The 27,280-nt window shown below is 51.6% G+C and overlaps 1 protein-coding gene across 3 annotated transcripts in view; it reads left to right on the top strand.

The window, feature by feature from the left end:
- The first annotated feature begins 10,591 nt into the window (after positions 1-10,591).
- The window catches only part of ADGRD1 (adhesion G protein-coupled receptor D1), a 125,121-nt gene continuing 108,432 nt past the window's right edge, over positions 10,592-27,280 (top strand). The window contains exons 1-5 of one of the 3 annotated variants that reach the window (XM_078435952.2): positions 10,880-12,146; positions 12,239-12,275; positions 21,753-21,836; positions 23,861-23,956; positions 26,153-26,275. In XM_078435952.2, the coding sequence (XP_078292078.1) occupies positions 12,081-12,146; positions 12,239-12,275; positions 21,753-21,836; positions 23,861-23,956; positions 26,153-26,275 (406 nt within the window). In that variant the 5' untranslated portion in view covers positions 10,880-12,080. Of the gene's footprint in view, positions 10,855-10,879; positions 12,147-12,238; positions 12,276-21,752; positions 21,837-23,860; positions 23,957-26,152; positions 26,276-27,280 lie in introns of those variants that run through there. The other 2 variants (XM_078435953.2, XM_078435954.2) reach the window with 2 other exon arrangements.

The raw sequence follows: 27,280 nt of genomic DNA, 5'->3' as shown, positions 1-27,280 counted from the left end.
AAGTAAGTCTTCGCCTCACTCGAGGCCACAGAGATTTCTCCCTATGTTTTCCTCTAGAAGTTTTACACTTTTAGATTCTATGTTTGGGACTATGATTTTGTCACGGTGCGGGGGATGCGTCGAGTGTCTTTTTTTTTAATTTTATTTTTAATTTTTTAAGATTTACATCCAAATTAGTTAGCATATAGTACAACAATGATTTCAGGAGTAGATTCCTTCGTGCCCCTTACCCATTTAGCCCATCCCCCCCAACCCCTCCAGCAACCCTCAGTTTGTTCTCCATATTTATGAGTCTCTTCTGTTTTGTCCCCCTCCCTGTTTTTATATTGTTTTTGTTTCCCTTCCCTTATGTTCAGAGTGTCTTTTTTTCTTGCGTGTGGACATCCAGTTGCTCTGATCCACGTGTTGAAAAGACTACCCTTTCTCTATCATGATCCCTTGCACTTCTGTTGGAGCTCTACGGGCAGGGTAGGTGTGGGTCTATTTCTGCGTTCTCTCTTCTGTTTCGCCTGCACAGTCTTTTCGTTGGTTTCACGCTCTGTCGATGACCTGCTTTATAGAAAGTCTTGACATCAGTACAGAAGTGTTCAACTTTGTACATATTTTTCAAAATAGTTTGATAGCCATTCCAGCTTCTTTGCCTCTCCGTGTACATTTTAGAATTAGTGTGTCGATTTCTATCAGAGATCCTCGTGGGATTTGAGTGGGGTCATTTGGGGGAGGATTGACGTTTTACACATACTCTGTCATCCAACCTGAGAGTGCAGTACATCTTTCCAATTATGTAGGTGCTCTTTGCACCTATTTTGTTAGATTTATACCTATTTCATTTGGGTGCTATTACAAATTACATTTTTCATATTTTAATTTCCAATCATTCATTGCTCGCCTATCCAATTCAATAGATTTTTTATGTTGGAAGTATTTCTTGTGCGACCTTGGTAAACTCACTTGTTCATTCAGGTAGTTTATATACTATAAAGTATGTCCGTTTAAATTGTACAATTCAGTGTTTTTTAATGAACAGAGTCACGTAATTATCACTATAATCTAATTGTAGGACATTTCATCACCTTAAACCCAGATTTCTTTCTCTCATTTGGGTTTCTGTTTAATTCTATTATGATTAGAGAACATACTTCATATGCTTTTGATCATTCATATTTTTTGAGGTTCTTTTATGGATCAGAATATCATTTATTTTGGCGAATGTTTTATGTGCGCTCGAAAAGGATTTCATTTCTCTGTTGTTGAGTGTTTTATAAACGTCATTAAGCCAATTAGGTTAAAAATGTTGGTCAGGTCTTCTGTATCCTTAGTGATTTTCCGTCTACTTATTTTATTGATTACTGAGAAGAGTCTCTGAATGCAGCTGTGGGCTGGTCTGTTTCTCCTTTCGATTATAGCTGGTTTTCTACTGTGTGTTTTGCTGATTCTTCTGTTAGATATATATGTGCTGTCGCTGAATTCATCCCATGGTCCTTCTATAATGATTGTCTTCACCCTGAAAATAAATAGCCCTTGTTCTGCAGTCTACTCTGATAACATGGCCATTCCAGTTTCCTTTTATTCGGCGTTTGCAAGATAGAGTTTTCCTGTCTCCTTTTACTTTTTAACCTAGCTAGGTGTTTATATTTAAAATGCGTCTCTTGGGGCACCTGGGGGGCTCAGTGTGTTGAGTGTCCGACTCAGGTCATGACCCCAGGGTTGTGGGACTGAGCCCCACGTTGAGCTCTGCGCTGAGTGTGGAGCCTGTTTGGGATTCCCTTTCTCCCTCCGCCCTTGTGCCCTGCTCATGCTCTCTCTCTCTCTCTCTCTCTCTTTCTCTCTAAAATAAAAAAAAATGTGTTTCTTAAAATGTGTTTCTTGTGGACAGTAAAAAATTTGGTCTTTATCCAGTCTGGGAATCTCTATTATTTGGGGTGTTCAGATCATCTAAATTCCACGCAATGATTGATGTGATTGGTATTAAATCTGCCATTTTTGCCAACTATTTTCTATTTGTTTTATCTGTTCTTTGTTCTTCTTTTATCCTTTTGTTGCTGCCTTCAACTGAATTCAGAATTTGTTAGGATTCCATTTATGCCTTATTACTAGCTTATTACTTGTACCTCTGTAACTTTTTTTCCACTGGTTGCCCTAAGGGTTATTAAATGGCTTTTCAGTGGCTGTCATAATATATGTGTATTTAAAGCATCACACACTAGGGGCGCCTGGGTGGCTGCGTGGCTCAGTCGGTTGAGCGTCCGACTTCAGCTCAGGTCACGATCTCACGGTCTGTGAGTTCGAGCCCCGCGTCGGGCTCTGGGCTGATGGCTCAGAGCCTGGAGCCTGCTTCCGGTTCTGTGTCTCCCTCTCTCTCTGCCCCTCCCCCGCTCATGCTCTGTCTCTCTCTGTCTCAAAAATAAATAAAAACATTAAAAAAAATCATCACATACTACACTCCATAATAGTATACCGCTTCTGGTGTGGTATACATACCTCACAGCTGTATATTCCCACCTCCTCCCTCCCATCCTTTGTGATTTTTTCCTACATGTTACTTTTACATATGCTACCAGCCCACAGCACATTCTACTCTTTTCCCATTAGATGATTTCCTTTTTGCAGCAATCAAAAATAAGTAAAAATATCTTTCCTAGTCACATCAGCTGTAACCATTTCTGGATATCTTCGTTTCTTCATGCAGATCCCTGTTTGTCTAAGGTCATGATATTCTGCCCAAAGAATTCTTTTATGTTTCTTGTATTACTGGTCGGCTGGCAATGGAGTCTCCCAGTTTGTGGTCAGCTGAAAAATGTTTATTTCTTTCATGTTTTTATTGAGATATAACTGACGTACCATAAACTTCACTTTTTTTAAATGTAAAATTCAATGATTTTTATTGTTTATTTATTTTTGAGAGAGAGAGAGACAGAGAGAGAAAGCGGGGGAGGGGCACAGAGAGAAAGAGAGGGAGACACAGAATCCGAAGCAGGCTCCAGACTCCGAGCTGTCAGCACAGAGCCCGACGCGGGGCTGGAACTCATGAACCGTGAGATCATGACCTGAGCCCAGTCCGACGCTTAACCGACTGAGCCACCAGGCACCCCAGATCGTCACTTTTCTTGAACCCCACTAGTGAGCAGGGATTTGGGGAAGTTGCCCAGCTCAAAATCATGTCCCCCCCGAAGAAGGGACGTGAGCGTTGGCTGGCACGTGGCAGGGTGCAGGAGGAAAACGGAGCCCCCGTGGGTGTGAAGAATGCAGAGGAAGACTGGTGACGGGCTTGGAGAGGTCGGGCGCAGGCTGGCACGAGGGCCGGAGCCTGGGCAGCTGTGCACGGAGGGGAACACGCACCCCCCTCAGGCCCTTCTCCGCGACCCGGCAGGCACTGGGGGAAAGACGGGAGGCGCCTCTCAGAGGGGCACATGTGCGCAAGTGAGCGGCCGCCTCCGTGCCCGGGCAGGACGCCTGCCTCCACCCTTCTGCCCAGGAGACAAAGTCCCGACGTCTCTGGGGGAAGGACAGCCAATGCTGCACCCCTGGGGCATGGCGGGGAGGGGGAAGTCTCTGCAGCTGGAGAAGGACAGATCCCAGGAGCCCCCAGACATGGAAGCACGGGGCCCGGAAAACAGAACTGCTGCACCCCCCCCCCCCCCACCGATACCAGGCTAGCAAGCAGCAGCACCCTGGTTGTGGCAGAGGCCAGGGCTCGAGGACACACGGTCTGATGTCCCGGCACACGAGGAAGGCCTGGAGCTGAGTTGGAGCTGGAACACGGAGACCCCCTCTGCCAAACTGAGGCCCAGCCCAGAGCAAGGCTGTGCTGCGGGGACCTGGCCAGTCGTGCACCGACGGTGACACGGCCCAGAGCCCAAACCCAGCCCCGCTCCGGACTAGATGGACCTAACACATGCACACGTATGCATACACACCTACACGCGTGTGCACATGCACGCACATATGCACACGTGCACACGCATCCATGTGCACACAACTGTGCACGTATATACAAACTGTGACGTGCACAGTCATACGTGCACACAGTTGTGCACACACGCGCACATGCATACCTATTGTGCAATGCACTCTTGCATGTGTGCGTGCAAACACGTGCACGTGCACACCCACCCACAAATACACATGCATATACATGCGTGTGGTGTGCACATAGATGCGTGCGTGCCTACGTACACAAACGTGCACACCCACGTGCGTGCATGACCACACACGCACTAAGGGCTCAGCAGAAAATGCTACCAGCGTGAATACCAAGTGCCTCAGTCTCCATGGTCTCACGCGTGACGCCCGGCATTCGTTCTAAAAGAAGGACGCACACGACAAGAAGGGAAAGACGACCCCCCCATCAGGAGACAGAGCCACCACAACAGGAGACAGAGGATTTGATCTGGCTGCACCCACCATGCTCAGTGCTCCAGTGGAAAAGGAGGACAACCCTCAGGGGCGAATGAGAAACTTTTGCAGAGAGGTGGCAGTTGCAGGAAGGGATACATATTTCAAGCAGAAATGGTGCCGCTGAAAACAGAATGGGTCACAGAGCAAGCACCCTCCGAGCTCGTCAGGAGACGACGAGCAGGGGAAGGGCCGGTGAACGTACCGTAGGCCCCTTACACTTACCCAGGCTGGCGCACAGAGTGAAAACTAAGAGAATAATTAAAAAAACAGGGCATGAAGGAGCAACGTCACAATATCAAATAATCTAACACTTGTCTAACTGAAATTCCAGAAGTAGAGCGTGACAAGGAGACAAAAAAATGTTCGAAGGGAAAATGGCCAAGAGTGTTCAGAAATAATTAAATACATTGTTACAGACCCAAGAAGTTCAGACAATCCCAAACAAGATGAATCCTTCACAACCCCCTGCCAAGGCACATGATCATCAAACTCCTAAAAATCAGATATAAAAGCAAAATCTTGGGGTGTTTGTGTGGCTCAGTGGGTTGAGCGTCTGACTGCGGCTCAGGTCATGATCTCGCGGTTCGTGAGTTCGAGCCCCGTGCCGTGCTCTGTGCTGACAGCTCGGAGCCTGGAGCCTGCTTCAGATTCTGTGTCTCCCTCTCTCTCTGCCCCTCCCCTGCTTGTGCTCTGTCTCTCTCAAAAATAAAAAAGCATTAAACATTTTTTAAAAAGGTGACCATTTTGTAGATTCGGGGCCTGCTCTTGTGGAGGGTGATGCTCTTTCCAGCCTTCTACGTCCTAGGACAAAAAGCATGTGGTCTCCATTCCCGTGACAGCCCGAGAGCCACTGCCCTCCTACTTAGCACTTGCGCGCTCCAGCCAGAAAGAGGGGTCAAGGTCAAGAGCCTTCAGGAAGAGCAAAGATCCAGAGGGACTGGCCTTTCAAAGCGTTTCCTCAGAAGCCCGTGCCAGATGCTTCCATCCGTGTCTTGTCGTGTGTGGTCACATGGCCACCCTGGCTGGGAGGGAAGCCATCCTTTTTTCTTCCAGCCTCCAAATCTCCCTTTATTTATTTATTAAAAATTTTTAAAGTTTTTATTTTAATTCCAGTGTAGTTAACATACCGCGTTCTATTAGTTTCAGACGTATAACATAGTGATTCTACGGTTCCATAGATCACCCGGTGCTCATCCCAAGTGCACGCCTCAATCCCCATCACCTTTCCCCCCCACTTCATCCCCTCCCCCGCCTGTGGTTCCCCCCCATCCCCTCCCCACCGACTCTGGTGACCATCAGTGTGTTCTCTGTGGTTAAGAGTTTGGTTCTTGGTTTGTCTCTCTCTCTTTTTTTTTTTTAACTTTTTAAATGTTTATTCATTTTTTGAGAGAGAGAGCGAGAGAGTGAGCGGGGGAAGGGGCAGAGAGAGAGACACACACAATCAGGAGCAGGCTCCAGGCCCCGAGCTGTCAGCGCAGAGCCCGACACGGAGCTCGAACCCACGAACCACGAGATCATGACCTGAGCCCAAGCTGGACGCTTAACAGGCTGAGCCACCCAGGCGCCCCACCCTGAATCTCTCTTTTTTCCCTTTGCTCCTTTGTTTTTTGTCTTAAATTCCACATATGACTGAAATCCTATGGTATTTGTGTTTCTCTGACTTTTTTGCTTAGCATTATACTCCCGAGCTGCATCCATGTCATTGTGAACGGCAAAATGTTGTTCTTTTTATGGCTGAGTAATATTCCAGTGTCCGTGTGTGTGTGTGTAATTTCTTCTTTCTCAATTGGTCAGTCCGTGGACACTTAGTTGTTTCCATAATCTGGCTATTGTACATAATGCTGCAGTAAACACAGGGATGCTCGTATCCCTTCGGATCAGTATTTGTGTGTTCTTTGGGTAAATACCTAGCGGTGGTATTGCGGCGTCTCAGGTTAGCTCTATTTTTAACTTTCTGAGGAGCCCTCGTGCTGTTCCCCAAGGGTCCGCACCACTTTGCGTTCCCAACAGTGCCCGAGGGCCTCACCTCACCAGCGCCTGTTGTTTCTTGGGTTGTTGATTGTAGCCGTCCTGACAGGAGTGGGGGACGGCGCGGGGTTTTGATCCGCACCTCCTGGCGGTGGGTGACGGTGAGCGTCTCCCCTGAGAGCGTTGCCGTCTGTGGGAGGCGATCCTTTTTAGTGGAGTTTCCTCTACCAAGTACCCTGGGGGTTCTGCATAGACAGGAAGGAGGAGAAGAAGGGCAGTTCGCAGTATCTGCTGCACAGCCACCTGCTGGAACCAGTCCTCACCAACTAAGCAGTTTCTTTACCCCCACAAGTTCACACCTGTGCGTCCAGGCAGAGCCCTGTGCGAAGGTTCAGGGCCGTCACGACTCCAGATGCCCATGACCCATGGGACCGATGTACCTGCTGGGCGGTCTCATCCCTGGTTCTCTGCAAGCAAAGACGTCGGCGTGGGGGGGGGGGGGGGCGCGGATAAGCAGGCAGGAGGGGAGGTCACAGGGGGGTCACAGGGGGGAGTAAGCAGGCAGGAGGGGGGTCACAGGGGGGTCACGGGGTGGGTAAGCAGACAGGAGGGGAGGTCACAGGGGGGTTACAGGGGGGAGTAAGCAGGCAGGAGGGGAGGTCACAGGGAGGTCACAGGGGGGAGTAAGCAGGCAGGAGGGGGGTCACAGGGGGGTTACAGGGGGGAGTAAGCAGGCAGGAGGGGAGGTGGGGGGGAGTGAGCAGGCAGGAGGGAATGTCATGGGGGGGTCACAGCGGGGAGTAAGCAGGCAGGAGGGGAGGTCAGAGTGGGGAGTAAGCAGGTAGGAGGGGGGGTCCTGCGGGGGAGTAAGCACACAGGAGGGGAGGTCACAGGGGGGTCACGGGGTGGGTAAGCAGACAGGAGGGGAGGTCATGGGGTGGTCACAGGGGGGAGTAAGCAGGCAGGAGGGGAGGTCGGGGGTGGGGTGGGGGGAGTAAGCAGGCAGGAGGGGACGTCATGGGGGGGTCATGGGATGGGTAAGCAGACATGAGGGGTGGTCCTGAGGGGGGAGTAAGCAGGCAGGAGGGGAGGTCATAGGGGGGTTACAGGGGGGAGTAAGCAGGCAGGAGGGGAGGTCATAGGGGGGTTACAGGGGGGAGTAAGCAGGCAGGAGGGGAGGTAAGTGGGGGGAGTAAGCAGGCAGGAGGGGGGTCACAGGGGGGTCACGGGGTGGGTAAACAGACAGGAGGGAGGTCATGGGATGGTCACAGGGGGGAGTAAGCAGGCAGGAGGAGAGGTGGGGTGGGGAGTAAGCAGGCAGGAGGGGAGGTCCTGGGGCGGGGGGGGGAATAAGCAGTCAAGAGGGCAGGGAGGGGTTGGAGTAAGCAGACAGGAGGGGAGGTCATGGGGTGGTCACAGGGGAGAGTAAGCAGGCAGGAGAGGAGGTGGGGGGGGAGTAAGCAGGGGGGAGGGGAGGTCAGTTCAAGGTTCTTGAGCTGCCAGAGGGAAGGGGAGGGGCTGTTTACCCGCAGGCCCCGACTCTCTGGTCAGCGGTGCTCACTAAGCACCCCCAGTTCTGCGTGCCGATGCCTGTGGCCCGTGGGCCCCCCTAGATGTCCATCGGCTGAGTGGGAGAGGCCACGCCAGCCCCCGGAGAATGGCTGCTGGAAGGGAGGCGGTGTGGCAGGGGGAGGTGCCGTTCGGGGAGATGAGCATGGGCGTTAGGGCCTGTGGTCTCGGGGGGCCTGGGGGCTCGGTCGGTTGGGCGTCCGACTTTGGCTCAAGTCACGATCTCGCGGTCTGTGGGTTCAAACCCCGCGTCGGGCTCTGTGCTGACGGCTCAGAGCCTGGAGCCTGCTTCGGGTTCTGGAGCCTGCTTCGGGTTCTGCGTCTCCCTCTCTCCCTGCCCCTGCCCCCCACCTCAAAAATAAATAAACATTAAAAAAAAAAAAAAGAACATGTGGCCCCAACAACCGCCAGACGTCCCGAGTCTGGGCGGCTCCCCGTGCTCCTCACGAGGCCCCAAGCTGTCCCCTGTGGGGCACAAGGACAGTGTCCACTTGGAACCTGCCACCCATGTGTAAGTCACCCAGTGACGTCGCCCCGTTCAGCCGGCTTCGCGCTTTGCTTCATCCCTGGAAACGCTTAGTGAATTTAGAGCCAAATGAGGATTTAGGGTCACTTTCTTTTTTTTTTCCTTTTCAGCTTTGTTGAGGTATAATCAATAAATAAGATCGTTATATTTAAAGTACGTGCGGTGTGATCATTTGATACAGGCTATAGAGATAATAGATACATGGAGGGGTTCCCACAAGGGAGTTAGTTAACACATCCCTCACCTCACACCTGGCTTCTTTGTTTCTTTCTTTATTTATGTGTTTTTTGGGTTTTACGAGTTTTTTGAGTTTTATTCTCTCAGCCAATTTCAGTTCTACCACCTGGTGTTCTCAACGGCAGTCACCGCGTTACACATTAGGTCTTCAGACCTTGCTCATCTTGGTTTTTTTTTTAAGTTTATTTATTATTTATTTTGAGACAGAGAGAGAGAGAGAGACAGAGAGAGAGAGAGAGAGAATCCCAAGCAGGCGTGGTGCTGTTAGCACAGAACCTAGCGTGGGGCTTGAACCCATGAACCGTGAGATCGTGACCTGAGCCCAAACCAAGAGTCGGACGCTGAATCGACTGAGCCCCCCAGGCGCCCCAGACCTCACTCGTCTTGTGACCGCACCCCCCCCAGCCCCTGCCAAGCCCATTCTACCATGTTCTACTAGTACAGCTGTTTAGATTCTGAATATAGTGATACTACAGTCCGTTTAAAACGCTTAAGTAACACCTACCTCAATACAAGCCTGGTGCACACTTCCCAAAGCACGACAGAGCTTTTCTCCTTTAAGCGAAACACACGTGCACACATTCAGAAGGTACTGAATTTTGAGCACCTATCAAGTCCTGATATATCTCGACGGCCGAGACTCGGAGCCAACCGGCGTCCGTCGGGGGTGACTGGATACGGGAGATGTGGCGTTTCTGCGCAACGCAGGGTGGCTCAGCCATGAGGAGGACGGTCCTGCCATCTGCGACCACATGGGTGAAGCTGGGGGGCGCTGTGCTGAGTGAAATAAGTCAGAAAAGAGGCAGATGCCGTATGATCTCACCCGTGGACTCAGAACAGAACAGAACAAAGCACCAGACTCACAGAAGCGGAGATCAGGTGTGAGGTCACCCGAGGCAGAGGGTGCGGAGTGGAAGAAGGTGCCGAGAAGGTCCGGACGTGCCGCCGTGAGGTAAGGGCCGGAGACCCACGCTCAGCGCGCTGACCGCCGCCCTGTGCTTACGGGAACATCGTGGGGAGTGGATCTCAAGGGTTCTCAGGACAAGGAAGAAAACATTGATTCTCTTTCTTTTCTTTATTTTGAGAGAGAGAGAGAGAGAGAGAGAGAGAGAGAGACAGCGCAAGCGGGGATGGGGCAGGGACAGAGGGAGAGACAAAGTCTTAAGCAGTCTCCATGCTGAGGGTGGAGCCCGACGCAGGGCTCGATCTCACAACCTTAGGATCATGACCTGAGCCGAAATCAAGAGCCGGACGCTCGACCGACTGAGCCCCCCAGGCGCCCCTCTTTTCCTTTTTCCTGCGCGTCTCTGTGAGATGGATGGTGACTGAGTTGTGGTCATCGTTTCACGGTGTATGTGAGTCAAACCGGCACGCTGTGCGCCCGGAACTCACACCACGTGGCGTGTCAGTGATGACGGCTCGGTAGAACCAGGGGACGGTACTGAGCCCTGTTCTTGGGCTGAGGATACGGACCCAACAAGGCAGAAGAATGTCCCCACTCCCGGGGGGCTTGTGTCTCGGTGGGGAGAGACATGGCAATGCGGTGGGGACAGAAGACAGAAGGGGGCAGAGGCAGGGAGGGCTTCGGGGAGGGAGCCCCGGGGCCAGGCCGCTGTCTGGGGACGGCCTGAGGGAGGTGAGCACAGGCACTCACAGTGACGCGCCCCTGCCCAAATCTGCACACCCCGGAAACGCCGCCCTCATTGAGAGCAGGCTCGTCTCCACACGGGAAGGACACGTGGGAGGGGCAGGCGATGTGAGTTAGCACGAGCTGTGCTCTGGGGTTCAGATCAAAAGCCAGTCCGCGGGTGAGTGTAGATGCCTGGGGGGGGGGGGGGGGCGGGCCGCTTAATTTGCTTCCTGTCCAGTTTTCATTCCCACGGTCGCGGTGGGTGCCTCCGTGATCCGATGCCACATCCACGGTTAAAACAGGAAGGTGCTGGCTTTGTTCGGCCGGGGAGACGGGAGAGGTCGCCCAGGAAGGAGAACCCTTGGGAAGACTTTAGGAAGTGCTGGGAATCGGGACGTTATTCCATTTGTAGTCAGGGCTCGGGGCACAGTACAATTTTCTGACATTTGCTGGGTGTTCTTGCCTACTTTATAATAATAATCACAGCCGGCGGTTATCGAGCGACACTTTTTCCTTGCAAAACATGGTGAGCATTTATGGAGCGCTACGTGTTTCCTTCACACGGCGTCAGGAGCCTTGCACGCATCGCCTCCTGTCTCATTACAACCCTGGCGGGGGAGGGGCCGCCGCCTCCATCGCAGAGACAGGGACTCTGCAACACAGAGAGGTTCAGTGACTTGCCTAAGAACACACAGCCAGCAGGCGCCGAGACGGCCCACGGCGGGAAGCACTGGTCAAGTCACCAGCAAATTACAGCGGAGACTAATCGTCTGCGTGTGAGCGCGGATTTGGGGTAGATTGGGTAAACTTCTGGTCTTGAGCAGGTCGAGGCGCAGGACGGGCGAGGGTCTGCCTCTGTTGCCGCACGGAGAACACGACCCGTGGGGGACGGCGTAGGTCCGCCGCGTGCCCTGTAAACGACCCCGTGCCTTTCCCGCGCCTCTAAAAGGGTTAAAGAGAGAACCGTGGTCGCGCTTATCTGGGGGCACGCGGGTGTGGTTGATTTCCTCTTTCCATCCTCGTATCGCCTCCTTCCTTCGGGCAAACAAGGCTCAGCTCGACGCAGGGCTTACGGCTCGCGGTCCGTTTTCCGTTTATGAACGTTTGCTCTGCTTTTGAGGGCGCTGGCAGGCAGCACCCGGTCGCCGCGGACACGCGTGCCTGTCCGGTCGGCCGGCTGTTCTGGACGGACTGGTGTTAGGACCCAGGAAGGACGCAGCAGCCAGGAGTATAAATAGAGAAGCAGAGCGAAGTTTGAGGAGAGAGCCTGACATCATTCCCTCTCCACCCAGAGCTGGGGCCGGACGGGGCGTCAGCCTGAGTCAGAGCGGGAGCTGGGCAGCGGGGCGGGCGGGAGCTCGGGGACGACCTTCGGAGCCGTCCAGCTCCGCCCGCGTCCAGGTGAGAGACGAGGGTCCGAGGGTCCGACCGCCAGCCTGGCTGCAGACAGACAAAGACTCCGGAAAGGAAAGCAAACACGGACGGCCCCGCGGGGCTCTGTGAGCTGCGGCCAGTTGGGGACCGTCCTGGAAGGGCGCCGATCGCTGAGAACGCTCAGGTTTGGGGACGAGGAGGAAGACAGCCGCCGGCTCTCCGGGACGGCTGCGTTTCACGCGCTAAAGAGAACCAGATTTCTTGCTTTCCGGACCCTGTGAAAATGTCCCTTTCCCAGGGAAGTGAAAGTTAGGGAGCACACGTTGTCACGGACGCTCAGGAATTGCACTCGGATCGCCTTTCAGCCTCCGAGAAGCCATGAGGAAGCTGCTGTGTCTGTGCTGGGGGCACCCCTGGCTGCTGCTGTTTTATTGCGATTTTCAGGTAACGTCTCTGGGCGGCTCTCTGGGCGCCTGGACGAGCCCCCTCTGCCGGAGGCTGTCCCGAACGTCTCACGGTGTGATCTTTGTGTGCAGGTGCGGACAGTCTACTCCAGGTCAGTGGCCCATCCAGGTAAGGGGACGCTCTCCCTCCCTGCTCACCGCCGTCCGCTGGCCCCCGGGCGCCGAGGTCCCCGCGCGCTTCGGCTGCGCGTCTCCGTGGCCAGCGGAGGGCGGCCCTCCCGCGGGCCCCCCGTCCCCGGCCGGCTGCCCTGCCCTCCGTCTCCTGGCGCCCTGCTCATCCTGGCACCAGACCTCGCCGTCGCCGGCCGCGGCGGCCGCCCAGAGGCCTCTGGCCCGTGGCCGTTGCCATCTTATGATGGAGTCTTGGCTGCCGCCCTAACTTGTGCCGTGTATCTTCATGCAGACTCCCCGGGGCCGGCAGGGCTCTGTCCTTTCTGTCACCGTCCCAGCTGGGGCTCACCGTGCTTGGGCCGCGGTGCGTCCTCGGTCTGCAAGCTGACCGAGGTGTGGTCCCCGGGTGGTGCGGTCGTGTGGCAGGTGCAGGCCCGTGCAAGGCGGGGGCCTGGTGAGCGGCAGGAACCCCGGCGGCCGCCTGCGCGTGGTCGAGGGGAGCCCGTCGAGGTCCCCGAGACCTTGCTCGAGAGCCGTGTGAACGACGCCTGACCCACTGGTGAGCCCGCCTCCGACTCGGAGCTGAGGGGGCGCCGCCTGGCTCCTACCAGCCACTGTCACCAGCAGCACGGCCCCTACGGGCACCGCTGGCATCCCCGCGCGGCTGCAGCGTCTCCCTCGCGGGTGATGCAGCCAGGCCGGTGCCCGCCTGGACCTCCCGTGTCCGCGGACGGGGTGCTGCCATTTCTCTTGCACCCAAACGTCCAAGTTCACTCTTCCGTTGGAAAAGGTGTGAAGGCCGTGAATTTCCCCGTGCTCCCCTTCCCCCACCAGAACGCTCGCGGAAGGAAAACGGGGCTCTGTGGCTCGGGCATCTCAGTGGAGGGCACGCGTGTCCGCCCCGAGGCTCTCCCCTCGCCCCCTTCCCACTGGGGTTCCTGCTGGTTCTCCGGACGTGACGGGAGGTGCGGCGGTGGGAGAGGAAGCTGGGGGGAAGTTTCCAGATTGAGTCTTGGCCACGTCACGTCCATGCATGGATCCACGCGTGTGCACGTGTCCAGGCCCATCCACGTATGTCCACACCCGTGCACACACCCCCCCCCCCACCTGCCCACACCCATGCCTGTGCACACACATGCACACGCGTGCACCTGGACCCTTGACCCTCCCCTGCAAGGAGGGTTTGGATCAGTCTCTGCTCCACATGGAGACAGGGTCCCTCTCACGCCCTAACTCCGGGCGGAACCGACCTGGTTCTTCTCCAACTAGTGCCACAGGGAGATGACGGGTGTGCAGACGAGGGGACGCTGCAGAGCGGGGCGGTGACCACGCGAGCCCGCGTGCGGAGCCAAGGTGCTCGGCCATCTCACCGACGTCCACGCCCACGGCTTCCCTTCTCGTCTCACCTCCCGCGTCTCGGGGTCTCTCCTGCTCTGCTCGCCCCTTCTTTGCAAGAATCACACAGGGGTTTGCTTGTGGACGAAACCCTGCTGCTTGTGCTGTCTTCCTCCGCCTTATCCCCCCTTCTTCCTGTGTCTGTCTGCCTCCGTCTGTCTGTCTGCCTGTGTCTCTCTGTCTCTGTCTGTCCTTCCCTGTCTCTGTCTCTATCTCTCTGTGTCTCTGTCTCTTTGTATGTCTCTCACTCTCTCGGTCTCTCTCCACATACCTATGTCTCTGTCCCTCTTTCTGTGTGTCTGTCTCTATCTCTCTGGCTCTGTTTCTGTGTCTGTCTCTCTTTCCGTGTCTGTGTCTATCTCTCTCCGTCTCTCGGTGTCTCTGTCTCTCTCCCTACACCCCGTGCTCTGCTCAACCCCGTTTTCCCGCAGAAAAGCCTGGCCCCCAGCTGACTGTGCGGCGCCTTCGCCGGGAGGCCCCCCGCCCCCCCCCCCCCCGCTCCTGCTTCTGGGCCCAGGCCTGCAGGGTCCCGGGAGCAGCCCCAGAGGGAAAGCCCGTCCCCTGCACCTCTCAAGGGCGTCCACTCACTCAGGACACAGAACACAGGCCCGAGCCTGTTCCTAGAGGGCAAACCTTTGCAAACAACCTAAATCTCCACCCCTACGGGGACAGCTGTGTCAATTGTAGCATTTTCTTCTCCGGAAGTCTGAGCAGGAATGTAAAAATCTTGGATGTGAACCTTGTGCGGTGCTCAGAAGGGTCCTCTGAGGCGGCCTCTCTGCCCTCCTGCGGACGGACACCCAGAGAGAGCGGGTGGTGTGACCGAGGTCTGCAGGGCTAAGAAGGCAGTGGTGACCTCAGGAACTCACTGCGGGGCCGGACACGTAAGGAGACTATTTGGGGACGACAGGAGCGTGGTGGGTGCAGGGCGGGAGGTGTGCACAGGACTTTAGGTGAGTCTCCGGGAGGGTCCCCAGCCTGCCCGGAGCCTGGTCTTCTGAGCCCCGGCCTGTTTGCACCACAGACCACACCAGACTTTTCTTTTTCTTTTATTTATTTACTCAAAATTTTTTTTTGATGTTTATTTATTTTTGAGAGAGAGAGAGAGACAGAGAGACAGAGAGACAGACGGAGCGTGAGCAGGGGAGGGGCAGAGAGAGATGGAGACACAGAATCCGAAGCAGGTTTCAGGCTCCCAGCTGTCAGCACAGAGCCTGACGCGGGGCTTGAACTCACAAACCATGAGATCATGACCCGAGCTGAAGTTGGACACTCAACCGACTGAGCCACCCAGGCGCCCCCAGACTTTTCTTTTTACGGTCTAAGCAGGACTAGTGAGCCCTCCCTGTCTTGTGGGGACCTAGCACACTGCCTCGCGTGCAGTAGGCACCCTCTGTGCTGTCGGTCGGTCATGAGAGAGCCGAGTCAGCGAAGACAGCTGGCGCCAGATTTCAGCTCCCAGGTGCGCGGTCATCTGCCCCGTGTGCCCGCACCCGCCCAGGCAGCTCCCTATCTCTACCGTGTCCATAGGTGTTCGGTTGTGTAAATAACCGAAAGGCAACTTGCAATCATTTTGAGCCTTCGTATTATCTGTGTCTATCTGTGGCCGCGGACTGTCATTTTGGAGAGATGACAGCGTGCTGTCTTTGAGCGGAACCCGGAGGCTGTCCGGCCCACGTCCCCATTTACGGCTGGTGACGGTGAGGCCCAGAGAGGGGAAACCGGGCCTCCCGCATCTGAAATTTTTCCTCTGGCCACCGAGTCCTCGCTGGCTCGCGAGTCCTTCCTGGCCGAGGACAGTGCTAAGAAGCGTGATGGTTGATGAATCTAAATCCATCAATGGCACCAGCCAAGAAATGGCAGGGCATTTATGCAACATTTACCAGCGTGCCTTTCACAGATAACTTTTGTAATGAGGAAAAGGGACCTTAAAAATCTCCCGTATCCCGAATTTCCTGGCCCTGGGGACACAGAGCGGCTGGTTCCCGCCCAGCTCTGGAGGCCGGGTACCTTACCTCACCGGCCCTATTTAGAGGTCTGGGAAGCCAGAGCAGATGATTATAGTGATTATAATTCCCTGGAGTTACGTACTAGGTTTTATTTTTTTTTTCTGTGCAAATCAATAGTTTGTTCCCTTTATATATTTTTTATTGAGGTATCATTGACATATAATATTATCTTAGTTTAGCCATACAACATAATGACCCGATACTTGTATATATTTCAAAAGAGTCCCTGAAATATGTTGAGTTAATGTGTGTCACCATCACGGTGTCATGTGGCTGCAAGGGACAGTCAGAATCGCTAGGTCACAGCAGAAACTATCATTCATCTTCCTGGTGCAAAAAAGGTGTTTATGATGGAATTAAAAAAATAATGTTTGTAACCTATTGAGTAAATGGAAATTTGACAAATAGAGATGGGGGGGTATATATATTTTCGTAATTACATATATATATATATATTCTTTCTATGTTTATCCATTCGTTTATTCATTATTGCATTTCATCATGCATTCTGCCTATATAGTTCTTAAAAAGTTATTTGCTAAGATTACAATTTTGGGGAGGATCCAAATGCAAAAATCTGGATTACACAGGCACACAGGCACACACACCCTGTTTCAGCCGTGAGAATGTGGTACGCGTAGAACACGGTGTCTGCACGCGAGACTCAGACACAGGAGACAGACAACAAACAAAAATACTCGACTAATAGTAAGTTCCACAGGCAAAGCAATAAGGAGTCGGAGGGCGGCCGTCGGGGGCCCCAGTGGGACTCCGGGCGGGTACTTGCCCGCACAGCTTTGAGGGATTGGGGCTTCTGCTCAGTGACGCCAAGAACAAGTCCTGGGGCAGGGCTAGGCGTTCGGCACCTGGGAGAGAAACTGAAGAGGAAGAATGAAAGGTTCTCTCTCTCTCTCTCTCTCTCTCTCTCTCTTATTTAGGGCCGGGGCGTGTCGGAAGTCCCATAATGAGCCACCGTATCCCTGGACTTGCTGTCGTGTCTAACTGGACACACAGTTTTAATGAGGTTCATCTGGTGGAAAGCAGGTGCTCGTGCAACTCGGAGATGTCAGCCCCAGAGTGTCTTATTCCCAAAAGAATGAGATTTTCTTGTTTTGATGACACTTTTAGTGCTGTGGGTTGTTTACGCCCTAGGGTGTAAAGGGGAACCTTCCTGTTGAATTCAGTTCTTGGGTACGTCTTATCAGCACCATGCAATGTTTTAATTAAGATAACCACTTTTTTAAAAAATTTAATTTTCTTTTTTTCTTTAAAGTTTATTAATTTGAGAGGGAGAGAGAGAGTGGGGAGGGAGAGAGAATCCCAAGCAGGCTCCACGCTGTCAACTGTCAGCTCCAACCCACGAACCGTGAGATCACAACCTGAGCTGAAATCAAGAGTTGGACGCCCCCGACTGAGCCCCCCCCCCAGGCTCCCCAAAATAACCACCTTAATTGCTAATATTAAAATTTGGGGAGATTTCCAAAAAAATCTGTGAAATCTGGGTCTCTAACCTCCCCCTAAGAGTTCGCAGACCTCCCGCCCCGGAGCGGCTCTCGTCCTCGGGACACACGGTTCCCAGTGGGCCGCAGCCCTCCCTCCCTCCCTCCCAAGACCCACAGCCGACACCTGTTTCCGGCACCTGTTGCGGAATTAGGCAGCCCGCCGGGTGGGTGACCCTCGGGCCCCCGCGCACATGACAGCTCGCAAACCCTCCAGCGCGGACTTCCAGTCTGCTGGTTATAAGACGCCAGGGGCGACGACGCAGTGGGGCTTTGCCCTCGTCTGAAGCATGGCGACAGAGGACAGCAGGCCCTCTGCGGACCCCAAGCCCCCTTCTCCCACGGCCTCTTGCTAGCTTAGGGGGTCTTTCTGTGTGAACAAGACCACCGTCGCTTCACTCCGTCAGCCCCTCTGCCCAGAGCGGGTGGTGGCCGTTTGTACACGGGGATGCCAGGGAAGGATCTGTCATCCACAGGGTTTATGTTCTGAAGACGTGGGTTGTGAAGAATCCGTCGCACCTGCCCTTTGCGCTACGGCCGCGGTTTCCTTTTCTGGTCCTCCCCCGCCCCCGACCCACCCCAGATGAATTGACTAACAAGCCAGCGATGTTTCCCCTCTCCAAAAAGAATATCCTACGTTTTGGGGTGGGGGGAGTTTGGCAGAAACAGAAATGGGTAGTTTTGACTTTTGCATTTCTGAGCCTCCATATTGCATTGTTAGAGTCGCGTCGTTGCCAGGGGACATCGGCGGAAGCCACAGGTCTCCGAATTTTGGAAGTTTTTAAAGGAATACACGCCCCAACATTTGACTAGAACAGAAATAAAAAGGAACAGAAATCTCCCTCTTACATCTCACATCCAGTGTTCCTCATTTTCCTCGCCCCTAAAATACTGCTATCAGTTTCTAAGGGTACCCATAGTATCCATGCAAAATCTCTCTCTCTCTCTGTTTCTCCTTCCCTCCCTCCTTGCTGGTGGGACAGCTGGGTTTTCCACAAATAGTTGATAGTATCACATTTTTCTCTCAAGTTGATTTTTTTTTTTTTTTAACAGTATAGCTTGAGGAACATTTCCCATCGACACATGTGTCCCAGCCTGGTCACTTCTCCTAGTGACACCCTTGTCTATTACGTAGATGTTCCGTACAGATTACAGCCCTTCTGCTGATGAGCATGAAGCCTCTTCCCACGCTTTTGAGATATACATATATCTGCAAGAAATGTCCTCGTACATAGCTCTTTGATCCCGTGTGTGAATCTGTCTCTAGAGTAAACTCCTAGGAGCAGAATTACTAGATCAAAGTGCACTTAAAATTTGTATGGCTATTGCCGTATTGCTCTCCGGAAAGGCTGTAACTTCCACCAAAAGCACAGTGAACTTGCTGACTGAGTACATCTAATGGTCTGTTTGTCAGTCAGCCGGGTGGGCTGGGACAGGGTGGCTCGCTGTCGTTTTAACATGCCTCTAAAAATTATGAGCGACATCTTTTCATATATTTAAAATAATTTGCATTTCCTTTCCTTTGAACTGCCTGTTTATGTCCATTGCCCCAGTGTTCTGTTGGCTTAAATTTTCTTAATAGTAAACATTTTAATGAATACAATGCATTTCATACAGTTCTTTAAAAAGACATCGGTACATTTCTGTCCTATGTATTACATAAACATCATTCTCCTGTTCAATTTAGCTTGATTTATTTTTACATATGGAAATTAAAAAAAAATTTAATGTTTGTTATTTTTGAGAGAGAGAGCATGAGCAGGGGAAGGGCAGAGAGAGGGGGAGACACAGAATCTGAAGCAGGCTCCAGGCTCTGAGCTGTCAGCACAGAGTCCGACGTGGGGCTCGAACTCACAAACTGTGAGATCATGACCTGAGCCCAAGTCGGACGTCCAATCGACTGAACCACCCAGGCGCCCCTTACATAGGGAAATTTTAAAAATCCACATAATCAAATTCATTACCTGGTTTTCTCAGAAGTTTTCATTTTTATTTTTTTTAATAATTACATTTATAGTTTGATCCTTCTGGAAATTGAGATGGTAAGGAGTGAGTTAGGGATCTTGAGTTTTTTTGTAGGTGGCTAACTGGCTGTAAAACCTTCTGTTGAGTATTCCTCTTCTGGTTTAAAATAGCACTTTTATCATAAACTAAGGTTTCACATGTGCTTGGGGATATTTATGGGTCTTTTCCATGGAACTTTCTATTCATGTGCGGTTGCCAAATTCTCTTTAGAACTGTGTCTTTACAACAGGTCCTAACTGTGTGTGAGCGCTGGCCCCCCACCGTCCTTCGCTGCCCCGCTCCTGGCAGGTTTTGTTGGTTATTTTTGCTTGTTTAGTTTTCTAGATAAGCCCCATAATGAGATTTCTCTCACACAAAATCTCTCAGCATGTTTACAACAGATTTCCTCATATTTATGTATTAATTAGAGGGTTGGTTGATAGTTTTATGATTTTGAGTTTTCTTTTCCACAAATAGGTTAAATTCTTTGTTTATTCAAGGGTTCTTGTACATCCCTTGGTATTATTTTATTGTTTTCTTTGTGAGAATTTTGTACAATTCTTACTCTTTTGGACCTCAACGTCTTCTTTCTGTCGGCTGCATTTACAAATGAGAACTTTTCTCCCGCCTCGTGTTAGCGTTAGCGTTGGAACACAGGGACGCTATTTATCGACTCTTCGCCTGTCACGTCCGTATAAACCTCCCTACTCAGATCTTTCCTTACGTGTAAGACTGTTTCACTCACCAAATTCTCTTCTTATTCGTAATGGCGTTTCGTTTTTTCGTGAACAGTCACACCTCATTTGAAAATAAGGATCGTGTTATCTCCTCTTTAAAAATAGTTTTACGATGAATAACGCAAAGACTCCTTTATTCATTTTTCTTGTCTATGGTCTGGCAGACACTTGGAGCAGATGACTGTTAGTTGGTCCCCTGGACCATCCTTTCCCCTTCTGGGAACTAACCCCAGAGAGCTGGTCTAGGAGCAGATTGGAGCCAGGTGAGGGGCTGGGTGCCTGGGGGTGCGCCCCGCCTTCGCAGAGGGACTGTTACCCAGACCCCACCAGGGAGCCGGGATAGAAGCAAATAAATGAAGTCGTTCACGTGGCATTAAGTGGGACGAGCAGGCAGGCACAATCTGTCTGCACAAAATCATGTCCACTCAAAGTACAAGGGTCACAAAGGAAATTCTGAAGTGGTTAATTGTTACTATGCGGGAAGCAGGATGAGAAGAGAAAGACTGGGATCCGTCTCAGGGAGACTGGGAGCGAGCATCGCACGCCAAACCAGCCGGCCGGGCGACTTCTGCGGAAGCACCGACCCCTCGTCTCCACAAATAGGCTAATGATACAATTACCTTGCCTTCGTTGTTACAATGAACTGAGGAGGTGTTTGTCGAGAGCCTTACATGATGTCGTCAATATTGCTGTTGGTGTCCTCCTCTTTTTAAATCATTTTAACCTGATTGCTTTCTCTCGTCTGGTTGCATCAGCTAGGTATCACAAAACAATATAAAACAATAGTGGGATAACGGCCATTCTTGTCTTTCTCCTGACTGCCTAACGGACACGCTCCTTGTGGGGCCCCACTAAGCCTGGTGGCTGTTAGTCCCTTCAGAGGTTCAGAGGTGTCTGCTCATTTGTACTTATCACGCTTTCTCATGTCGAGGAGATGGTCACCAATTTCTGTGTATATATATTTAATGTCGATTTATTTTTGAGAGAGAGAGGGAGCGAGAGACAGAGTGTGAGCAGGGGAGGGGCAGAGAGAGAGGGAGACACAGAATCTGAAGCAGGCTCCAGGCTCTGAGCTGTCAGCACAGAGCCCGACGCGGGGCTCGAACCCACGAACCGTGAGACCATGACCTGAGCCGAGGTCGGACGCTTAACTGACTGAGCCACCCAGGAGCCGATTTCTGTATTTTAAGAGTTCTTTTATTTTTTTTATTGTTTATTTTTTTTTTTTTTACATTTATTTATTTTTGAGAGACAGAGTGAGACAAAGTGAGAGTGGGGGAAGGGCAGAGAGAGAGGGAGACACAGAATACGAAGCAGGCTCCAGGCTCTGAGCCGTCAGCCCAGAGCCCGACGCGGGGCTCGAACCCACGAACCGTGAGACCGTGACCTGAACCGAGGTTGGATGCTCAACCGACTGAGCCACCCAGGCGCCCCTTAAGACTTCTTTTTAAGGGGCGCCTGGGTGGCTCAGTCGGTTGAGCTTCCGACCTCGGCCCGGGTCATGATCTCGCGGTCCGTGAGTTCGAGCCCCGCGTCTGGCTCTGGGCTGATGGCTCAGAGCCTGGAGCCTGCTTCGATTCTGTGTCTCCCTCTCTCTCTGCCCCTCCCCCGTTCATGCTCTGTCTCTCTCTGTCTCAAAAATAAATAAACGTTAAAAAAAAAAAAACTTCTTTTTAAAACCAGGAGTGTGTTGAAGGTATGCAAATGCCTTTTTAATGAATCCCATAGTCCCTGTGATACAGTTCCTCTTCCCTCCATTCATGACATAGAAGGAAAGCATTTCTTGCCTCCTAATGATGATTTAACATCTTTATTCTTTTCTTCCCCCAAGGGTTTGAGGTCTTGGCTTCTGCTTCCCATTACTGGCCGCTGGAAACTGTGGACGGGATCCACGAACTTCAAGACACAACTGGAGGTAGACGCGGGTGGTGAGGGTACCTGAGGCCGCAGGGACGGGGGGGAGGGGCTCCACGTAGGGCCATCGGGGGAGGCAGACAAGGACAGCTTCCGCTGGGAGGCCAGGCCAGTGGCGATGAACACACGTTGTAGAGATCCCCCCAATCATCGTTAACCCAAAGTATTTTACTAGAACTTTTATATATTTTTGTCATTGAAGGACAGAGCTTAAGGTTCAAACTCTTATTAACGTGTGTGTGTTTTCCCCAGTAACCATAAAACAAAGCCGTGGTTGGAAGCTCGAAGCTTCAGATGGTGCATCAATCACACGTAGGGGTCTAGATGTGTGTTTTCTAGACAAAACTGGCCTCATCTGCATGTCTGCCAAAACAGGGTCCATTTGAGCTGAGTGCTGGGACTAACACGTGTGTTTGTGGGGTCACCGTTTCACTCACAAAGGTACCCCCACCTACCAATCAGCTTCCGCACATGTCACCAGCAGCTCCCTCGAACAGACCGAACATCACTTAAGATGCTCCCGTGGTCTCTGAGTCCATGGAAAATGAAGTCTCTATCTGACTCAATTCAGACATTTGCCGTAAGGAGAAACCCCAGATGTGTCCGAGCTCTTTATTCCGTTCCAGCAAGAAACTTCTTCCCGGTAGAAGTTTTGAGTGGCTTGGATTTTTACATTAAAAATTTTATTTCCTTATCGTTCTTGATTATGTCAAACGGCTGATGTGTACGGCAAGGGGTTTACTGGGCAACCAGTCTAGCACATGCCCGCACATTGCTGATTATTGCACTTTCCAGACCCGCACACTGGCATTTTCCTGATCCCCTGACTTAACGTGCTGCCATAAATTGCCACCAGAGATTCTAAAATGTTTCCCTCACATTTGCAAATTGAGAGGCGTTCTAGCTGGAGCCTGGGCGGATCCGCCGGGGGTGGAAGGACCCACCTGTGCAAGACTGCCTCTGGGCACCCAGCAGAGAACGCACCGCTGCTCTGCTTTCTCTCCAAACGGTCTGCGCTGCAGGGATAAGTCCCTGGGAAGTCATTATATGAGCAGCTCAGGTTAAAATAAACTGCACTCCACCCCCACCCCATCATTACCTCATTTTATTTCTCAGGCCCTTTATTTCAAAGCCTGTGAAAAGTGGAAATTCACTGTTGACATAATTCATCGTCCAGGTCACAGAGACCAACATTTTAGCAGTTATTTCAAATGATAACTATATCTCTCTCCTAATGTCTCAACACACCTCATTGTTGTGACCAAATCAGTAACTTTGGGCATCTTGAACTCCTTCACCGGCGAGGAATTCTCACCAAGCAGTGCGATCATGGAGACACAATTATGCTGGGGCCAGGGTGTTAATTTCCCTGAGATTCTGTGTGTTCCTGTTTGCCCCGAACAGCCGGATGGTGACGTCTTGCCGATGCTTCCCCAGACCATTCTTCACGTCACGATGCTCTGCGGTCTCGTTTCAGCGTGATCACAGGCTTCTTAAGAAACAGGGGGAAACAGGATCGGTCAGCACATTTTGCTGCCGGGGACGGCCAAGTGGCTTTGGAAGCCGTCTGGTGGTCACGCTGCTCGTATCTGTCGCTGAACCCTCTGTTGTTCGGTCCATTTGTCGTAATATCGTGCCATTGTCTTCATGCTGTGTTTCTACTTCACCAGTTGTGACGTCACCACCATGATCCTTGTGTTAAGGCTGTTTTATTGCCGGGCTCAGTTTCATATCTCTCAACTAGGTGTCTCAGGGGGTTGCACATGGCACACTGGAGCCCACGTCTGTGGCGAAAGCCAGCAGCAGTCATGCCCTGGCAGGCCAGGGCGCTGGCCATGACGCTGCCCAGTACATGGGGAGTGGGGGCAGGGGGCGGGAGGGAGGTGTGAGGCCCGGAGACAAAATCCAAGGTGCTTGCTGGGCGAAGGACCGATTCTCGGTGCACGTCAAGTTGAGAGGTATGCCGGTTCCGTTTGTCATTCGTGTCACTCATCTGTTGTGCTTTTTTCTTGTTGTCCTACCTAGTGTTGCGAACCCACAACCTCACTGTGCTTCCTTCCCATAATTCTACCTTTGTTCGTACCAATGACTCTGCCTACTCAAATTTCTCTGCAACTGTAGGTGAGCACTTGTAACTTCTGTTCCCTGTTTTGTTTGGTTTGCATCTGCAATGAGTTTAGACGTCAATTTGATTTGGTTCTATATGAATTCATTTTGTCTTGGCCAGCAGACAAGCATATACCCAAGAACATATAGCCAAGAACACATACCCAAGAACACATAGCCAAGAACGCACACACAAGAACACATAGCCAAGAATGTATACCCAAGAACATGTAGCCAAGAATACATACCCAAGAACACATAACCAAGAACACATAGCCAAGAACATATACCCAAGAACACATATCCAAGAACATATAGCCAAGAGCACATACCCAAGAACATATACTCAAGAACACATAGCCAAGAAAATATACCCAAGAACATATAGCCAAGAACACATAGCCAAGAACATATACCCAAGAACATATACCCAAGAACACATAACCAAGAACACATAGCCAAGAACATATACCCAAGAACACATATCCAAGAACATATAGCCAGGAGCACATACCCAAGAATATATACTCAAGAACACATAACCAAGAACATATACCCAAGAACACATACATACCCGAGAACACATAGCCAAGAACATATACCCAAGAACACATAGCCAAGAATACCAAACACCCAGTGTATTAGGAATAACTGCTCTCAGCTAGGTCTAGAGGAAGTGCCACCATACATTAGAAGGGGCTTGTAAGCTTTCACATGACCAGGGTCTTCAAACCAGCTGCCTGTTTTCAGAACGAGACAGACACAAGATGAGCTACAAAAATGGAAGTTGGGATTTTTAAATGGTGTATATTCTTTTGGGGAGGAACAGCATAGCCTTTGAATGGAAAAACTGAAGTTGATTTTAAAAGATCTCACCCCAAAATTTGATCTCTTATAAACATTAAAATCAGCATTTCTTCTGTAGGTTGTTTTTTTTTTTTTTTTTTTTTTTTTTTAATTATTAGAAGCTGTTTCATAAACGCCCACTAGAGTCAGGGTTAAATTATTATCTTACTTAACAACCTCAGAGCCCCTATGTTTCGTGTTTTCTTATGCAGCTCAAAGCTCCAGGGAGAGTAGTGTCTGTGGCACGTACCCAAGCAGGACAGAAAGTTCAGATAACTCAGGCATCGGCCTTTCTTCTGTTCTCAGCACAGCACATAACCCGATTGCTCTCTCAGCTGTGACCTGTTTGGCTCCCAAAATTAATTTTTCCAGTCAAACAGTCTTGTTTAGGGGTTTATACAGCCTAACTCAATGATGTAACTGATAATTTAATTTTGCAATAAATTTAATTTTGTAAGATATAGATTCCACACCCCCCCACCCCCAGCCATAAATGTGATAAATAAAAAAAGGAGCGTAAGACAGAAGAACACTGAGGCCCTTTTGAGTGGGCTATCCACTTGACAGTGGTTGTTGGAAAACTGGAGTGGGCGTAGCCGTCAGGCCCACAGACGTCGGTCCCTCTGCTGTTCATCTCCTGTTGCTTGATAGCTCAAGGGCAGTGGGCACGTGCCCGTATGCAGAGGAGGTATCTTTGGGCGACTTTGACCCCAATGAGCAATAAATGCCTAATCATGCTGGGCTTTTATAGTCCTCACTTATCGATTCTGTAAACCATTTACTTCACACACACCATCGGTTACATTTGCCATGGGGATGAGGCCCAACGGGAGGACAGAGCAGTGAGCACCGGCCGGGGCTCATGGCCACTCAGCCTGGTGCTGGCGGGGGCGTGACTCTGGGCTTTTCTCCTAGAGTGACCGTGGATTCTTTCAAAATTGTGGGTTCCCACGTCTAGGATTAGGGGCTTCCAATGAGGACTCAAAGGGTGTGGTTTTATGTTCAAACATGTGCCTTAGTGTTCCCCTTAGAAGATGGCCAGGAAGGGCTCTGGACGTTCGGGACAGTGTCGCTCCTGGGAACCCAACTCCTGGCAAATGTAACGCTTAGGGTGTCCTTACCGTATAGAGCCCATCGTGTGTGAGTGTAGTAGTAAGTGACGACGAAGCATCGATATGAATATTCACACTACCTATCCCTTAACTACTGCTAGTTAGGTGGTAGATAGCGAGTGTTAATATTAATGAGCGTCATATGTAGTATTATTATAAGCGTAAATAACGCAGTACGTTTATCTCTAAGTTCTCTGTAAGACTCTTAACCCCTGGCGGTTGCTGACTTGGCATTGCCATTCTTGTTGCGCAGACATCATGGAAGGAAAAGTCAGCAAGGGTGTTTACCTCAGAGAGGAGAAGGGAGTGACCCTTCTCTACTACGGCCAGTACAACACATCCTGCATCAGCAACCCGGCAAAGTGCGACCCCGACGGTGAGTGATGCGCCCTCGCCGCGGCGGCAGAGCGCGTGGACGCGTGGCGGGCGGGGGTGGGGGGAGGGCCGGGGGTGCAGGCGCCTGGTTTTCTAACAAGAGACGTGTCCCGGAGACGGAGAGCTCGAACACGGTCTCACAGAGACGGGAGAGCAAACTATTTCATCTCGTAAAGAGAAAAGAGCCGCCAGAGAAGCAGATGCGGTGATGTCACATCGGCGACTTGGACGGGGCCGTGGTACTTGTGGGAAGTAAATTGGTGGTGTGGCTCGTACCACGTTATTTCTGACTCCGGGGTGTGGACGGCGAGCCTGGGCGGGGCGGGCTCTGTGAGCCTCGTTCCCTGGGTTTCTTTCTTTTGCCCCCGAGCCCCGGGGGCGGAGGGGGGCTGCAGGTGGTGCAGGCCCGTGGCGGGAACAGCGCCACGGACGAAACGCAGGTGGGCAGCAGAGAAGTGGAAATTGTGTGCCGTTTCCCCTTTGTCCTGTGAGAAGTGAGGCTCTGCAGTATCTGAGGTTCTGACAAAGAACGGGTGTCCGGGCCACACTGTGAACCCGGCTGGAAAGTTGTTGTTTGGCGTCCCAGCGTGCTTCACCCCTTCACGTCCCGATACCCCGGGCAGGGTGAGAGTTTTCATTCTGGGGGAGGAAGTAAGGAGTTTAAAACAAGCCGTTCCGAAAGCGAAGGCCCTTTGGACATCCCACGTTCTTCTCAAAAACAACCTTGTGAGGAATTCGTCGTACACAATTTTGGGACAGAAGGACTGCAGTCCAAGAAAAACAAACAAAAGCTTAACAAGGCAAAAACATGTCGAGGGTGGGGGGGATACGTTTTGGATTTTACAGAACCCAGAATTTCGAGAAATGGCTTCGAGGCCCTAAACCACGGCCAGGTTTACAAACCCAGCGTTTGAGCCGTTCCAGAGTTCAGACAGCCCTATAAACACACCAGGCTTCTTTGTTTCTGTAAATGAAAACCAGCGTGGGCTCAGCGGCCACCACCTGG

This window comes from Panthera onca, chromosome D3 (assembly GCF_046562875.1).
Source record: "Panthera onca isolate mPanOnc1 chromosome D3, mPanOnc1 haplotype 2, whole genome shotgun sequence".
Lineage (NCBI taxonomy): Eukaryota > Metazoa > Chordata > Mammalia > Carnivora > Felidae > Panthera > Panthera onca.
Note: the sequence above shows the minus strand (reverse complement) of the source record. Positions and strands in the feature narration are given on the sequence as shown.